Here is an 18099-nt window from a genome sequence, read left to right as displayed (position 1 = left end):
CTTCTCATGAGGTGGCCAAAGTATTGGAGCCTCAGCTTCAGGATCTGTCCTTCCAGTGAGCACTCAGGGCTGATTTCCTTCAGAATGGATACGTTTGATCTTCTTGCAGTCCATGGAACTCTCAAGAGTCTCCTCCAGCACCATAATTCAAAAGCATTGATTCTTCGGCGATCAGCCATCTTTATGGTCCAGCTCTCACTTCCATACATCACTACTGGGAAAATCATAGCTTTAACTATACAGACCTTTGTCAGCAAGGTGATGTCTCTGCTTTTTAAGATGCTGTCTAGGTTTGTCATTGCTTTTCTCCCAAGAAGCAGGCATCTTTTAATTTCGTGATTGCTGTCACCATCTGCAGTGATCATGGAACCCAAGAAAGTAAAATCTCTCACTGCCTCCATTTCTTCCCCTTCTATTTGCCAGGAGGTGATGGGACCAGTTAACCAGGACTGTCGTTCCCAAACTTGCCCACCTCCCATGCCTGTGCGCGCACACACACAAACCACATGAAAACTTGTTGGATCACTTAATGACATTTTCTACCTGTTGTAGCAATTGTAATGCACTGTGCTAGACACTGTTTCTGAATTGTATTTTTATTGTGTCTTTTACTTCTTACAACAAATTGAATTCCACAGAATTCAAAACATAGATGAATACAATAAAATAAAGTATAAGAAACAAAAGTAACATTTTAAAAAATCAATGTAAATATTTAGTGTGATGGATATGTCGTCTCCAAATCCACAGGCATGTTGCAAACCAGCTGAATGAAGCCCTGGGCTGCTGGTAGCCTGTTAACCAATTTGGGAATCTCTGAACTTAATTAACTAAGAACTAATGCCCCTTAATTCTTCCCTATTGGAACTAGCTAGGAGTAATTATAATTGACCTGGGATAGACATGCTAGATCTTGTGGTTTCGGAGGTGTATTATTTATGGCGTGGCTTTATATTCCACCTTTTCCTGAGGGCTGAGGATAACTCTTCGCAATATAATTTCATGGGTTATTATTTATTACTGTTATTATTTATTAAATGTATATACTGCCCTATACCCACAGGTCTTGGCGGGGGGGGGGGGCAGTTCGCAAGATAAAATTGCAATATAAAAACATGAAATACACAACCAAAATAAAACAAAAACAAAAGCAACGCCCTCCGAAGTCCTTAAAGGATCAGTTAAAAAAAGAATGACTCCCCGGGAAAAGTGCTAATAATAATAATAATTTTTTGCAGTTGCCTCTTTTAGAGCCTTTGCTCTGTTGCCATTCACAGGTGATTGCAAAAAAAAAAACCGACAACAACTTCACCTGCTACTAATTTCTGATAATAAAATAGCTCTTGTTAACATGGGCAGAAACAAGGCTGCTAATTTCTTTTTATGTATTTATCGCGCCCGTTTTCGAAGACGGATGGACCTTCCCAACGGCAATGAAGCTAGACCGGGCCGAAGCTGCGCCGCTCCGCCTGCCTTCCCCTCTTCCACCCGGGGCTCCTCTTCACGCCCCTCCCTGGCTCGCCTCAGGCCGGGGAAGGGACTAGGCCGAGAAGCCTCCGGGGGTTCCTATGGCAACCGGAAAACACCCCGCGAGCGGGACGCGGAGAGACGAAGGCCGCTTCCTTATGGGCGCGAGGGTAAAAAGGGACCCGGGGGTGGGACGAGGGCAAGGGAGGCTCCGAGGAGGGGGGAAGCCGCCACCACTGCACTCGGGGGGCGCAGAAACGGGGACGGGAATATGGTAGAACCCGTGCACGCATTTTTTTGAGCATTCACACGTGCGCGCACGCAGAGGTTCTGTTTGTGTGGTGACGCTTCCTCACTTTCAGGTGGGGCTTCTTTGGCCTTCTCCTTGGTGACGAAGGGCTCTTCCAGACGGGTGGTTTATTTGGCATTCGTCCTTATTTGTTTGCTGTTGAAGGCGCATTCCCTGTTTGTGGGGAAGTTAGATTACCTGGCATATCAGCAAGTGTTGTCTGCACTACACCCACCCTGCTTTCCAGTATAAATTTCCATCACTTTCCTTACCGCAAAAAAATCAGTTTTTTGGGGGAAGTGCAGGGTATTTGTGTGTGCGCACGCAAAACTGCCAAACAGACTCGACAATTACACAACCTGAATCCCACCTTAAATAGCAGCAGTCTGGAAGCACCCATGACTCGCTTTTAAATCCTGATTTACTCTTCCCTGGGAAAGTCCCTTTGAAGTTTTGAAGAAGCCTATAGTCTTTGCCTGCTGCCTAAAAGTCCTTAAAGAGGGAGCCACGCAGGCGCCTCTCATAAAATGTTTTAAAAGTCTTGGCACCACCACTGAAAAGACACCCCCCCCCCTGTTTGTGTTTTCCTACCTATTGTCAGAGAAAAATACAGAGCAGGTGCTCTGAAGCTAATCTTAATGTTTGCGCAGATACATTTGGGGAGGTATCATGTACCAATGCTATTCCAACCCTTATGCCCCAAAAGAGAGAACTTTGAATGGAGGTCAGAAGTACACTGGTTGCAAATGGAGACGGCTTAATATTGAACTCGTATGACCTGATCTATTGGCCCCCGGGTAATAATCTATCAGATTCCTTTTAACCAGTTGAAGTTTCCAAACCACCTGCAAAGGCAGCTTCACAGATAGAGTACATTGCTGCAATCCAATCTAAATGCGACTGTTACTAAGCATTTACAATGCAATCTAGAAGACGCGTCGATGAAGCCACTTTTATTTTCATTTAAATAAATTGTATAACAATAACAAATGACAAATAATAACAAATAACAAATTGGCTTGTTATTTTTTATTCAAATCCAGTTTTGTTTACTTTGTAGATTAGGGCAGCAGTTTGTAAACTACATTGTCTGAAGCGTTCTTATTCAAGGCTGGCCCACCTGTGACCAAGGTGAGGCGACTGCCTCAGGTGGCAGGATGTACAGTATTGGGGCAGCAGATCCGTCCTCCAAGGAATGCAATGGATGCTGCCGCTGGTGCACTCTGTGAGGCACGGCTGGTCTCCTCCCAGCCCTAGGCAGGAAATTGTGAGGGCTACCCTCTGTTTTCTCCTGGGTGCTGTACCTGCCTAGTTCAAAATGGGCCCCTTTCTCCCCGCCACAACTGCTTTTGATACCCACTTCAACCATCGAGTAAGGTTGACTTGATTCCCCCACCCTACCCTAGTTCCCGATGTAGATCCTTATTTCACCCTTGTTCCTGGTGTAGATCTTCACTCGCTCCTTATGCCCTGGCACCATTTTGTGGTTCACCTCAGGGGCAAAAGTGTCTTGGGCCAGCCCTGCTCTTAAATCTGTGAAGAAACACCAAGGATCCTATTAGATAGAGAGAGGGGTTTGTGCAATACTGTTTCTGTCCATCTTTTTGAAAAGTTCCATTTTGCTTCTCCAACAACGTACTTATATGTGTGTGAATGAAAATTGGTGCTGTATAGAAGGCAACCACTATTTTCCCGATGCCGTTCTTCATTTAGTGCACATAATTAGTTTTCATAAAGTCAGGAAAATGAGCGATAAATCCTTGTTCTGGTCCATTGGTTCTTTGTATAGGATAATCCAGGTCCAAGCATTTTTCTGCAATGGAAATTAAACCCTCCAGAAGCCAACAAAAGCGTGGGTAAGTCTGTAAATTTAATGATATAAGCATATACAAGTAGCAGCCATTTTGCGCACTTTCAATTGGCATGCGACCACCAATGCACATGTCATTTTCAGACCCAGAAGAGGGTGGAAAGGGGCAGGGGTGTAATGGGATGGGCTGGACTTGTGTGTCTGGAGTGCAGGTGGGAAGTTGCCTGTACCTAAAAGATAACAAACAGCCTGATTCTATGCATTTTTACTCAGAGCTAAGCTCTGTTGAATTCTGTGGGTCTTACTCCTGAGTAAGTGTGTAAGCCCCATTGAATTTACCGGAAATTAGGTAAAGGGACCCCTGACCATTAGGTCCAGTCGCGGACGACTCAGGGGTTGCGGCGCTCATCTCACTTTATTGGCCGAGGGAGCCGGCGTACAGCTTCCGGGTCATGTGGCCAGCATGACTAAGCCGCTTCTGGCGAACCAGAGCAGCGCTCGGAAACACCGTTTACCTTCCTGCCGGAGCAGTACCTATTTATCTACTTGCACTTTGACATGCTTTCGAACTGCTAAGTTGGCAGGAGCAGGGACCGAGCAACAGGAGCTCACCCCATCGCGGGGATTCGAACTGCCAACCTTTTGATCAGCAAGCCGGAAATTACTCCTGAGTAAATACCCAGAGAATGAAATACCCAGAGAATGTATGAAAGCCTTTAACTTCCAGTGCATCACTTCTGCATGATATAGTAGAAGCAAGCCATTTTTAAGTTGAGTGTATGTTGTTATCATTGTGGATCGTAAAAGAATAAACTTGTAAGTTCAAAGAGTTTAGATTATGTTACTATCTATTACTGAAACCATTGTAAAAAATGCTTTTCTTTATTAAACCCACCAGCATTTATTACCTCCTGGTTTCCATCCTTGCAGGGGGCATTCTACTTTTGCTTTTATTTTTTTCTATGTTTTCTGCAGAAACTATATATGTCTTGTGTGATAGTTTTGTTTGTCAATATCTCACCTAAATTATGAAATGTAAAATAGTAAGTCAAGTTCTGGTTATAGACAAAATTATCTTGTATAATTTTTTTAATGAGGGAAGTAAAAAAAAATATGCAAAACTAATGAATTGCTAATTGTTTGAATGATATATCTTAAAATGTTTTATTTGAAGGAAACATTCAAGACATTCAACATCCAGAACGGATGCTGTCGTAGAACTGTACCTCAGTGAGGAACATGAAAAAAAAAGCAGAGCAGCAACGGTTATTCAGAGAGCCTGGAAAAGATGGCTGGTAAGTTGGAAGTGCTACTTCTCTATACATTTCCTCAGAATAATCTGCTTCTGGGGTTAGATAGGTTTTTTGGTTTTGGTTTTAATTTTCTGTGGTTTTCTAGATCATAGCATATAACTATAATCAATGTTGTAACTCCAAGGAACAATGGTAAATGTTTATCTGTGTTTTTGTATTTTTATCTGTAAGCCGCCTTGAGTCCCAGTCTGGGGAAAAGGCAGGATATAAAAAATAAATAAATTAAAATGAAATAATAACCTTATTGGTGATGTAGCACATGGACTGCACTTTAGCTTGTCAGCCTGGTATTCCTGTACCTGAGGTTCAAATTATAACCATATACAGTGGTACCTCAGGTTAAGAACTTAATTCGTTCTGGAGGTCTGTTCTTAACCTGAAACTGTTCTTAACCTGAAGCACCACTTTAGCTCATGGGGCCTCCACTGGGGCCTTACACTGCCGCCACGCCACCAGAGCACGATTTCTGAAGCAAAGTTCTTAACCTGAGGTAATATTCTGGGTTAGCGGATTCTGTAACCTGAAGTGTATGTAACCCGAGGTACCATTGTACTGTACCAGGCGTGGGGAACCTTCGGCCCTCCAGATGCTGCTGAACTAGAACTCCTTTCAGCCGCAGCAAGCATGGCCAGTCTTCAGGAGTGATGGGAGTCTGAGGCGACCCATCCCATTTTGCCACCTGAGGCGAAATGGGAATGTGCTGCTCCCTGCCTCACCTCCCTGCTGCGCCTCCACCACTTCTCGGCAATAGCAAGAGCTTCCCACTGCTGAGCAGCAGTGTTTTGCTAGATGCGGCTGCTCGTCTTCTCTACCCCATGAGCAGGGGCACCCAGGGGCGCCGACTTATAAAAAATATTGGGGGAGCCCGCGAAAGCTCATGAATAATAAATAAGTTCATGAATATGCAGATAAAGTGGCGCCGCCTCCTCGTGAGCGAATAGGGGAGAGCGTGCTGCGCCTATTAATCAGCTCCGAAGGAAATTGGGTGGAGCTTTTGCTCGGGAGGGAGGGCAGGAGGCATGCAGCCCGATGCTGTGCATTTTGGGCTGGGGGAGGGGCGGCGGTGGCGCTCTGCTGGAGGGGCGCCCGAGATTATTGGGGGGGCGGAGCCCCCCCAAACAATTTTTTGAGGGGGCTCGGGCCCCCTCAGGCCCCATGGAGTCGGCGCCTATGGGGGCACCGCCTCTTGCGCTTCCACCACCTGAAGCAGATGCTTCACGCTGCCTCTTGGGTGGGCTGGCTCTGATGGAAGTTTGAAGTTCAGTGACATCTGGAGGGCCAAAGGTTTCCCATGCCTGCCTTATTTTATAGCCTACCATATGAAAGCAATTAACATGTCATTTTTGAAATAGAAATAGCACCTGATGGGATTTTTGAGGAGAATTACAGCTGTGGGGAGGGAGAAGAGTCTTAGTCCTTCCTTTCCTATCATGATCCCAGAGACATCAAATAAGAACCCCAGCTGATCTTAGTTCCAGAAAGAAAGCTTCCATTCCTCTGTAGTGACCCCCAAATCATATTAAAATGTTACAAAACTGACTTGAATGGGGTGTTTGCAGACTTTTTCAATGGTGTTTCAAATATACACGATTTCACTTAAACGCACAGTGCCTTGGAATGTCACCCCCACATAAATTGGGAGCTGCCTGTATTGCGTATCACTGCAACTCAGGAGAAAAACCCTCTAGTGAAAGGTTTACAGAGCAAAGCATAAAGTGGGGAGAAACTGCTTGCCCCAAGAATTGGGGCAAGATGAAGCATTGAGAAGGGAAAGCCAAACATGATTACAAGTTCCTCCAAATAAAAGTCATATACAGTACTTGGATGAGAGTATCTGTCTGTGTGACTGCCTATAAATATATGTCACAAAGAGGCACTAGTCAATGGTAAAGTGCCCTGGGTTGCCATTGCCTCTTGTAACCTAAAGTTCATGCATGATCTTTTCAGAAAAAGCATTATACAAGGTCTTCTTGAACCAGTTGTCCAGTGTGAAACTTGAGACCATGTACACCAGCCTTGTCTGCTCTGGCTAGCAGCAGTTCTCCAGGGGTGCAGGTGGATTCCCACCCACCCCCCATCATCTGCAACGTAGGAGACTGCCTTATATTGAGTCAGACAATCTATCTCAGTGTTAAATCCACACAGCAGCTCCCCAGGGGCATTCAGACAGTGATCTTTCTCAATCTTACCTGGAAATGCCAGCGATTGAATTTGAGACTGTCTGCATGCAGAGTGTGTGCTCTGCTAAGGAGTCCCAGCCCTTCCTTAAGCTGTTCGGAACAGAGAAAGCTACTTGATTCTTTTAAAGCAAGGGGAGAAGAAGAGTCCACAATTTCTTGCCAGGATGTATTGGCCTTTGAACTTTTTTTTTTTTTTAATTATTCACAAACTATAATGGTGGGGGTAATAATAATAATAATAATACTAATAATGATGAATTTCTTGTATCCCACCCATCTGACTGGATTGCCACAGTTACTCTGGGTGGCTTCCCACAATAACAACAGTTATTTATCTCTTGTGGCCAGGATATCGGTGTGTTTGACTACTATAAAGACCTAATTTCCTTTAGAATATGCGGAGAACCTTATCATCTGATGAGGTTCATTGATCCTAAAGAGGTAAGGGTTAGATTGAAGAGGATCATTGTTTTAACTTCACTGTTTCACTACTGTCAACTATTATTTATTTATCTGTTATTCATGCATAATAGTATTTATACACTACCCTCTTGCAAAACTTTGGGGGGGGTTACAACAACATAAAAATACTTAAAAGCGATACATAGCAATTATTAAAATGGCTGACTACTCAAGAGACGTTTTAGAGAGCTACATACTGTAGACCTGTTGACAGTAAATTATAATACCAATAATTAACTGTGTCTGTTGCTATGAAACGCTCAGTTTTGACTCCAGTAGACACATTTAATGTGCTTTGACATCACAATCCTATAAGTATTGCTATATGTATCCTATATGTATTCCTGCACTGCAGGGGGTTGGACTGGGTGCCCTTCTCTTCCAGCTCAACAATTCTATGATACTCTGAATCTTTGTATGCTCAGTGGAGCTTACCTTCAGGTATGTAGGTACAGAATTGCAGCATTAGTGTGCTGAAAGTGAGTTTTGCAAATCAATATTTTAAAACCTGTTTGCCTACCTGCCTGTCCTCCTTTTTTCCCCTGCCTCATCTTGCTAGTCATAATTTTGAAATCTCCATGAAGCAGTCAGTTTATATAATTTTAGATTAATTGTTCCAGCCAAATTTCTGCAGGTAATTAGGTATAGGATTGGAGCTCCTTAATGCGCTATAAACTAGGTTTGCAAATAATTATTGTTAACTGGCTAGAACAGCAACAACAACAAAGCAAAGCAGTAATCAAGATTTAAGAGAAATAGGGAGCTAAACAAGAGTCTACAACCCAAAAAGCTTAGACATATCTGTTCTCCAAGGGTCTCATAACAAACAAAATGCCATAATTATTTTCCTTTGGTTACAGGCAGGATTTATAGATGCTGCAGCAGGGATTCATATAAGATTCAGACTAGGTGGGGTAAGTATAACTTACATTAGGGGTGGGGCATCTCAGGCCCAGGAACCAAATGTGGTCTTCCCGACCTCTCTGCCTGGCAATCTCCCTGGGTCACTCCATTTCTCCCCAGGCTTGTTTTGCATGACACCTCCAGTGTTTTCACCTGCCTGGAATGTATTCTTGAACTCTGCTAATGCCCCTTGCTTGTCTGGATGGAGAATAGTATGGCAGTATGTATGGCAATTAGTCTCCTGCACAAAGATAAGATTGTGGTTCATTGCTCTGCCCACAGCTGGCATGTGGCCCTAGGAAGATTGCTGTGAATGGAATGAGGCCCCCAGGCTGAAAAGCATTCCTCACCCTTGGTTTAGATGAATGTCAAAAGTGCAAATGATACCTAAACATCTTAAGGTAAAGGTAAAGGGACCCCTGACCATTAGGTCCAGTCGTGACCGACTCTGGAGTTGTGGCGCTCATCTCGCTTTAGTGGCCAAGGGAGCCGGCGTACAGCTTCCGGGTCATGTGGCCAGCATGACTAAGCCACTTCTGGCGAGCCAGAGCAGCACACAGAAACACCGTTTACCTTCCTGCTGGAGAGGTACCTATTTATCTACTTGCACTTTGACGTGCTTTTGAACTGCTAGGTGGGCAGGAGCAGGGACCGAGCAACGGGAGCTCACCCCGTTACGGGGATTCGAACTGCCAACCTTCTGATCGGCAAGTCCTAGGCTCTGTGGTTTAACCCACAGCGCCACCTGCGTCCCTAAACATCTTACATACTTTATATTGCATATTTTGAAGTCTGTTAAATATAAATTAATAAAATTGAGATTTTCAGACTCTAATACTCTCCCTAGAAAAGTAATCTTCATCTACATGAAAAGCTAATACATCAGGGAGAAGGATTTTATCTTAGCAATTAAATGGTCGACCTGGGAAGATGAGTCCTACATGTTATTTCTGCTCATTTGAATTAAATACCTGTAAAAATTGCTTTCTGTTCTCCAGTCTGTCAAATGCAAACGATAATAAGTTCCATCATAGGCCCTAAATGTAAGTTTTAGGGAAATGCAGAATCCAGTCTGCTTCCAGTTCTGAGAGGAACTAAAATTAAGGGCCATTTACGACAACCAACAGAGAATTAAAAAAATAACAATAACACTTTTTTTAAAAAGTGCAGTAGTCAATAATCAAGTTTCTCATTTTAAAATTGTAAATATCTCTGCAGGTGAAGTTTCCTCCATGTGTATATTACAAGATATTTACCCACAGACCTGTTGTGGATCTATGTGCAAACAGTCCCAAAGACTACGCAAAGCTAGCAGCCAAGTCAAGGCAACGACGAAGTTTCCAGGAAGCAAGTTTTGACGATCACAGGGATTGGTACCAACGCATAGAGAATAATGGCTGGAGACTCCTTTCCAACAGAGTAAGAAAATAAAAGCATTTTCATCTGCTGCATCATTCTCAAATACCAGCAAAGCTAATTTATATGACATGACAAGGTGCCTGGTGGTGCTAATATACCTGTAGGAGCCTCTCCACCCCCATCATTCAGACCGGACACTGAGGTCCAGCTCCGAGGGCCTTCTGGCGGTTCCCTCACTGCGAAAAGTGAGGTTACAGGAACCAGGCAGAGGGCCTTCTCGGTAGCGACGCCCACCCTGTGGAATACCCTCCCATCAGATGTCAAGGAGAAACAACTATCTGACTTTTAGAAGGCATCTGAAGGCAGTCCTGTTTAGGGAAGTTTTTAATGTTTGATGTTTTATTGAATTTTTAAGATTTTGTTGGGAGCTGCCCAGATTGTCTGGGGATACCCAGCCACAAGGGCGGGGTATTATTAATAATAACAATTATTATTATTATTATTATTATTATTATTATTATTATTATTATTATTTATTATTATTATTATCATCATCATCATCATCATCATCATCACTAATCAGGCTGCAACATTCAGGTTCTGATTGTGGGCTTCCCATGGGCTTCCCTGGTTGTCCCCTATGAAATCAGGTTGTTGGACAGATGAGCTCTTCTCGTGTTCTGAAAAGTCCAGTTAGCTAAAATTACTGTTCTAACTGGGGATGGGGTTTTAAGTTGGGTTTGTGTTGTTTTATTTATTTTATTTAAATTGTTTTAAAATGTCAATTTGGATTTTTGGATTTGTGGGCTGGGGGTTGTTTTGGGGCTTTTGTTGGGGAGTGTATTTTTTCTTAGTTTGTATACATTAGAATTGCTTATTGTTTTAATTATTTTTATTATGTATTTTGTGCTTTTGTATTGAAACTTTTATGTTGTGAACCCACCTGAGACCGGTGGGTATATATACAATTTTAATGAGAATAAAGGGAGAAAGCTCTAGGAGAGTGTCCTAGAGTAACACAAGGAAGTACAAGTGAGTATACCATTCGGATTTGAGTTTTCTGCAGCCAGTAGCGAGTTCAACAGATTGTGGAGGACAAATAGGGTACCTCATGTGTACCTCTGGTACGCTAACAGATTCTAATGTGGCAGTGGCGGCAGCAGTGCTTTTATTTATAAATATATTTACATACTGCCAACCCATACAAAACATCAAAGCGATGTACAACCGTATATAAAAGTATAATGAAACATAAAACACCATAGAAACAATTAGGGGGAAACCATCATTAAAATGACTGGCTAACCAAGAACCAGCTGCATAGACATGTCAGCATAAAAAGATCTTCAAAGAGATGCTTGAAAGTCAGTGGCGAGGCTGCTATTAGTAAGCTGCTTCCTTCCTGGGAACTCGTAAGAGAGCACCAAATTAGGAAGTGCCTGGGATGGCTTAATTAAGTTATAGGCAAGAGCAGGAGGGGGAAAAATACATTTCCATGTATTGGTGTTCTTGTGCCGGTATGCATACCTTAGGAGGATGTCAGTATGAATCGATATCAGCAAATGCCAGCTGTTTTTTGCCCTGCATGTCTGAGGCCTTGGTTCCCATGTTTTACCAGGCAGCATGGATCTTTCTGGAGTTAAGAGACTACCAGAACACCTAAGGCTAAACTCTGTGGTAGCATCCTCTATCCTCTGTATTACAACAAACACAACCATTCTCTGATGTTCCTCTGCCCTTGCAAGCAACAGTCAGTTAAGTGGAGCATGGGCAAGAAGAACTGAAGCTCATTGATTTTATTTTTATTTTGCTTCACTACAAAACAAGAGGGGGAGAGGCAAGGAAGTTACATTTCGGTGGCTGTACAGGAACAGCAATATCCTCTGCAGAGCTGTGTGTGACCGGGAAATTCATATATAGTGGTACCTTGGGTTACATACGCTTCAGGGGTTACAGACTCCGCTAACCCAGAAATATTACCTTGGGTTAAGAACTTTGCTTCAGGATGAGAACAGAAATTGTGCTCTGGCGGCGCGGCAGCAGCAGGAGGCCCCGTTAGCTAAAGTGGTGCTTCAGGTTAAGAACAGTTTCAGGTTAAGAACGGACCTCTGGAACGAATTAAGTACTTAACCCGAGGTACCAATGTAGAGACAATGGCATAAATGGAGAAGGAAGGAGGTTAGCATTGACAAGGGTCAGAAAATTATTACGCATTTGTAACAGTTTGTGAAAAAATGTGTTTCAGTTTTGGAAGGGCATGGACCCCTTAACTGCTAAAGACAACATCCGAATAAAGGAATTCCACTACTGCAAGGTGCAGAAGAAACAAGCTGTAGAAAGAAAAAGAAAAAGAAGAAAAATAGAGTGGCTGAAAAAAATGTGAGCTTCTGCAGGTTTGAAGTGCTGTACATAACAGTGAACTGTTTTAATTTTATCTTCTGAATAATTTTATTACCATTCATACAGTTGTCATGATAAAGGCCTCCTCCTTCAGGCACTACATTCATTGGCCAACTAGACACAGTTTGCTATAAATCATAGGCTAAAAAGTTCCATCGCTTTTGCTGGCTCATTTCGGCCGCACCAAGCCCAAAGCATCCTGCCAGCCAAGTATGGTGGCCTTCTGGGATCTTAATAAAACACCTGTGTTTACTGTGTTGGAAAATGCCTGAAATGGAAAAACAGACAGCAGGTGATGCCCTTTGTTTTTTGTTTTTTAAAAAAATAATATTTATTAATTTTCCAACAGTTTAAACACAACACTACAAAAAAAACATAAGGAAAAAAGACAATACAATACAAAAACACTACAAAACACTAACACATAAAACTAACAAAACAAAAACAAAACCCATTTAAAACACATCAAACAATTTCATTCTTCCATTCACTTATTTCCACAACCTCCTCACACCTCCCTTTTTGTATTCCACTTCTGTTAATTGTTTCAGCAATTCCTTTCCATCTTCCTCTGTTTTCTGTCCTATAATTATCTTAACACATTCTAACCTTATTTTTTCCCTTTAATACTCTATTAATCTATTTATACTTAATTCCTATAACATTTCTACTAAAGCCATATAACTTCATTCCAACATTTTTCTAACATTCATTAATTTTACAGTATTTCTGTAAATAGTCTTTAAACCTTTTCCAGTCTTCTTCCACCGATTCTTCTCCCTGGTCTCGGATTCTGCCAGTCATTTCCGCCATTTCCATATAGTCCATCAACTTCATCTGCCATTCTTCCCGGGTGGTGTTTTCCAATACTTCGCGATGAGTATTCTTGCTGCTGTTGTTGCATACATAAAAAAAGTTCTATCCTTCTTTAACATGCCCAGGAGAAAGGCCTCTGGTTTCTTCAGGAAGGTATATTTAAATACCTTTTTCATTTCATTATAAATCATCTCCCAGAATGTCTTAATCCTTGGGCATGTCCACCAAAGGTGAAAGAATGTACCTTCAGTCTCATTACATTTCCAGCATTTATTATCGGGCAAATGGTAAATTTTTGTAAGCTTGACTGGTGTCATGTACCACCTATAAATCATTTTCATTAAATTTTCTCTTAGGGCATTACATGCTGTGAATTTCATACCTGTGGTCCATAACTGTTCCCAGTCAGCCATCATTATATTATGTCCAACATCTTGTGCCCATTTAATCATAGCTGATTTCACCATTTCATCCTGAGTGTTCCATTTCAACAGCAAGTTATACATTCTTGACAAATTCTTCATTTTTGGATCTAACAATTCTGTTTCCAATTTTGATTTTTCCACCTGGAAACCAACTTTTTTGTCCAAATTGTATGCCTCCATTATTTGGTAATAATGGAGCCAATCTCGCACTTTGTTTTTCAATTTTTCAAAGCTCTGCAGTTTTATTCTGTCTCCATCTTGTTCCAGAATTTCCCAATATTTTGGCCATTTGGCCTCCATATTGAGTTTTTTCTGTGCCTTCGCTTCCATTGGTGACAACCATCTTGGGGTTTTCTTTTCTAACAAATCCTTATATCTTATCCAGACATTAAACAATGCTTTTCTAACATGATTTTTAAACGCTTTTATGTGCTTTTACTTTATCGTACCACAAATATGCATGCCAACCAAATGCATTATTGAAGCCTTCTAAATCCAACACGTTAGTGTTTTCAAGAAGCAGCCATTCTCTCAGCCAGCAAAAAGCAGCTGATTCATAATAGAGTTTAAGGTCTGGCAGGGCAAAACCACCTCTTTCTTTAGCATCAGTTAATATCTTAAATTTTATTCTAGGCTTTTTGCCCTGCCACACAAATCTGGAAATATCTTTCTGCCACTTCTTGAAACAATCCATCTTATCCAAAATTTGCAACGTTTGAAATAAAAACAACATCCTTGGCAATACATTCATTTTTATCACAGCAATTCGACCTAACAATGATAACTTCAAATTTGTCCATATTTCTAAATCCTTTTTCACTTCAATCCAACATTTTTCATAGTTATCCTTAAATAAATTCACATTTTTGGCAGTCATGTTAACCCCTAAGTATTTCACTTTCTTAACCAATGTTAGTCCTGGTGATGCACTTTGAAGTCACAATTGTGCTGCCAATTAAACTTCTGAAAACCAGTGATTTAAAGAACAGCAAGGGGATTTTACAACACAGAGGTTTTACAACATAGTCCTGTTTGGCTCTTGGAACCTCTGCTTTTTGGAGGTTTGAAAAGCAGAGATGGGGAGGGAGAAGGGCTTTCCATTCAATGGAAACTGCTTCAGCCTCCCACTGCCAATGGGCAGGTACAAGCATGTCTTGCTCTCCTGCCAGCTGTCCGTACTGTAAGGGAAATGAGCTCAGAGGGAAACTACATGCAAAAAGAAGAGACACTGGTTTATCAAAAGGTGATCAGTTGACAAGACAGTCCTGGTGATAACACAATCCCCCGGCCTTGGTGTCACATGTAGTGTGAGAAAATCTGCGCTTTCCATTCAAGCACAGGTGAAAGAATTGAATTGCCTGATAAATTTTAATTCAGCAGTTTCATCCTGGAACTTCCTTTTAAAGTTCCTTTGTTCAAGGATGGCCGTCTTAGGAAAACTGGCCGATATAGAGGTGTCCTGAGAAGTTTAAACTTGTTACTTTCTAGGTATTAACATGAACTTTCAGTGTTCAGAAAGTAGCAGAAAACTAGCAACCTCCTAGGGTGTTTACATTGTCATGAACACTGCCTTGTTGGTGGTTCACTGTTAATTATTTTGCTTTTAGGCAGTTGTCACTGTCTGCTCTTTTTGCATTAAATCTCCATCTAACCCCCTCTCCCTTTCATGTATGATAGCCAGTTTAGGATTGCTTTTCATGCATATGAAGATTTGATGCCATAGTTAATGCATTAGCCTTTAAGGTACCACAGGACAGTTATTTTTGCTACCCCTTTGTAAAATGAAACGTCTGCTCCTGTTTCCTAGGTACTTTGGCGAAAGCCTGCAAACTAAAACTGAGGACACAAATGCAACAGTATTAATTCAAAGAGCAGCAGAAGGGTTAATCAACACTCTGAAGGATGAGGGGATAGATAACGTAATGGAATGGGAAGTGGATGAATTGCTGAAATGGACAAATGCACTCAACTACGAAGAGTAATTTGACTTTTTATTCTTCTTCCAAGTCTTAATTATTTATTGTCAAAAAGGCTGCTCTTATTTTTTAATACCCAGGTTATGTGTTAATGGCAGCATAGTGCCATATTACCATATTACCTATATTTCAAAGCATTAAGCCATTGGGGGGGGGAGAGTGTTTCTGCTAACCTCTGTTCCATTTTACTGAATGGACTTTGTTGTCCCTAGGTATGTTAAGGAATGGAAAGAAATTGGAACAAGCAGGATTTCCAGCTGCATCCAAGGTAAAGGACCTCTGCCTCATTCTGGCAAATCTCCGTGTAATCTCCATGTAATTTTCCAGCATAGGAGACCCAATTGACACACAGTGCTGGCAGAATAGCTGTGTTGCAGCTACCTGCATGCTGGTAACATGATTCCTGTTAATTTACAACCAAAGCAGAGTCTTTCTCTAAAGTGAATGGCTGTGGATAGAAGTAGCGTGAATCGTGTGAGCAGATCTAGTTATCACCTTACCAACCTAATTGTTTGGGTTGAGAGCTAAGTGATAGCCACACGGACTGTATTATGCATTATTTGGATCTGTTTTGCATTTTTCTTCAAGAATCTTCACTTCATTAAGTGTTTGCACAGTAGAAGTTGCTTCATGCATCTGCATTTCACAGCTGGCTCTAAAATTCATTCTATGAATTTCATGAAACATGTTAATGCCTAAATTTCAGAGGTATTGAAGAATGTGTGTAAAGAACATTGCTTAGAGAAATTTTGCTTAGATTTATTGCATCTTCAGTAGCCTCACTGTTGTCATATGGTAAAGAGAAAACAGTTCTGTCCCAGTTAAGAAGTGAAGTATGGAATTTGAGGGAATTCTGTGGCATTGTACCAATTAAGGGTGTTAACTACCGTATTTTTCGCTCTATAACATGCACCTGACCATAACACGCACATCGTTTTTAGAGGAGGAAAACAAGGGGAAAAAATTCTGAATGAAACAGTGGATGTATCATTTTTGTGCCTCATGCTGTGGCCACAGGAAAGGAAGGCAAAAGTTTCCCCCCACCCACCCAAGCCAGCCCCCCCCCCCATCTGCATGTTTTCCGGCTGCCTGTGAGTCCCTAAAATGCTTCCCTGGACGCAGCAGCACCAGAGCACGGAGAGGAATTAGAAGGAAGGACGCAATCCTTTCCTTTCCCCTCTGCTTGCCTGGAGGGGAGGGGATTTGCCTACTCTTTGTTCCGTTTGAGCAAACAGCAACCGAAACAGAAGAGGGTGGGCAGTAAGACCCTGAGGCAGAATGCAGGAAAGCAACAGCTTCCTCTCTCGCGCAATCGGATTTTTGCCGGATTTTTGCCCCTGCACTTGGGCCAGTCGGCTCCAGGGACACACATTCGCTCAATAACACGCACAGACATTTCCCCTTACTTTTTAGGAGAAAAAATCTGCGTGTTATAGAGAGAAAAGTACAGTAGTTCAAAAGTTATGTTTTTTTCTAGTTATGTTTGCTGTTTGGTTTGGTTATATTATTAAAAATGTAATAACTGACATTATTGTCAACATATTACTACAGACACAGAGTGACTGTTCTGCAATTCTGTATAAATGCAGAAAAAGTGCAGAGCTTGGCAGCAGGCAAGGAATCTTAACAGCATGTAAAACCTCAAGTAATTCTATAAGACTACTCAGAATTTCATAGCAGAGTTGAAATTTGAATGGAGTGCATCCCAACTAATAGCTCTTACTACTGTAACTGCTGTTTAACATCATCTACGAATAAACTTCTGGACACAATGTTCCATTTGAAGTAGTCATTTAAAATGCATTTCTTAAATTTAAATTCTAATCTTTAGGTTTCCAGTTTACTGACAAACCAATAATCTCTTTGGAATCGAATGAGACACCAAACACCATCAAGCAACTACTAGAGTCACAAATGCATTCGGATAAAAAGTGTCAGCGCAAGGTAAACACTTCGTACAGTTCACTGGCGAAACTCACATGACAACTCTACAAGCAGCAGCTACAGCAGCAGCAAAACAAAGCTTCAGAAGACAGATAAGCAACAAACAACCTGGATGTTGAAAGATAAGTAGCTATCTCTGTGTACTTGTGTATTTCGCAGCCTTATTTGTCCTGGCACATTAACACAAAATCCAAAAGTATTTTAAGTCAAACCTTATTCCAGTATTGTGGTGCAGCACATTGAATAAAGGAGTTGCTTCTGGAAATGCAGATACTGTTTTAAACTTGTATGTCTACTAGCTGAAAGTGCCTGGTGTTGCCCAGACATTCTGTTGTTGTTGTTTAGTCGTTTAGTCGTGTCCGACTCTTCGTGACCCCATGGACCAGAGCACGCCAGGCACTTCTGTCCTCCACTGCCTCCCGCAGTTTAATCAAACTCATGCTGGTAGCTTCAAGAACACCATCCAACCATCTCATTCTCTGTCGTCCCCTTCTCCTTGTGCCCTCCATCTTTCCCAATATCAGGGTCTTTTCCAGGGAGTCTTCTCTTCTCATGAGGTGGCCAAAGTACTGGAGCCTCAGCTTCACGATCTGTCCTTCCAGTGAGCACTCAGGGCTGATTTCCTTCAGAATGGAGAGGTTTGATCTTCTTGCAGTCCATGGGACTCTCAAGAGTCTCCTCCAGCACCATAATTCAAAAGCATCAATTCTTCGGCGATCAGCCTTCTTTATGGTCCAGCTCTCACTTCCATACAT

At 41.9% G+C, this 18099-nt stretch overlaps 1 protein-coding gene across 4 annotated transcripts; it reads left to right on the top strand.

Annotated features, from left to right (window-relative positions):
- Window positions 1–1524: 1524 nt before the first annotated feature.
- Window positions 1525–17613, top strand: LOC309531098 (protein MFI). 4 transcript variants are annotated; one of them, XM_082220426.1, is made up of 10 exons: window positions 1525–1637; window positions 3546–3612; window positions 4741–4861; window positions 7408–7500; window positions 8382–8435; window positions 9643–9843; window positions 12029–12162; window positions 15232–15402; window positions 15613–15668; window positions 17232–17613. In XM_082220426.1, exons 2-10 carry the CDS (start codon window positions 3575–3577, stop codon window positions 17381–17383), a joined length of 1020 nt encoding a protein of 339 aa, XP_082076552.1. In that variant the 5' UTR covers window positions 1525–1637; window positions 3546–3574; the 3' UTR covers window positions 17384–17613. The 4 variants fall into 4 exon arrangements, with proteins under 4 accessions (XP_082076552.1, XP_082076553.1, XP_082076554.1 ...); XM_082220427.1 differs by lacking the exon at window positions 1525–1637 and adding an exon at window positions 1697–1829; XM_082220428.1 differs by lacking the exon at window positions 1525–1637 and adding an exon at window positions 2868–2887.
- The last annotated feature ends 486 nt before the right edge of the window (window positions 17614–18099 follow it).

The sequence above is a fragment of the Podarcis vaucheri genome (genome assembly GCF_965113315.1).
Source record: "Podarcis vaucheri genome assembly, chromosome: 4".
Classification (NCBI taxonomy): Eukaryota; Metazoa; Chordata; class Lepidosauria; order Squamata; family Lacertidae; genus Podarcis; species Podarcis vaucheri.
This window is presented reverse-complemented; position numbering and strand designations above follow the sequence as displayed.

Coding starts and splice junctions, on each gene's coding strand:
- LOC309531098 (XM_082220426.1), top strand. CDS start 3,575: ATGGAAATTAAACCCTCCAGAAGCCAACAAAAGCGTGG. Junction 9,844..12,028: donor GGAGACTCCTTTCCAACAGA/GTAAGAAAATAA, acceptor AATGTGTTTCAG/TTTTGGAAGGGCATGGACCC. Junction 12,163..15,231: donor ATAGAGTGGCTGAAAAAAAT/GTGAGCTTCTGC, acceptor CCTGTTTCCTAG/GTACTTTGGCGAAAGCCTGC.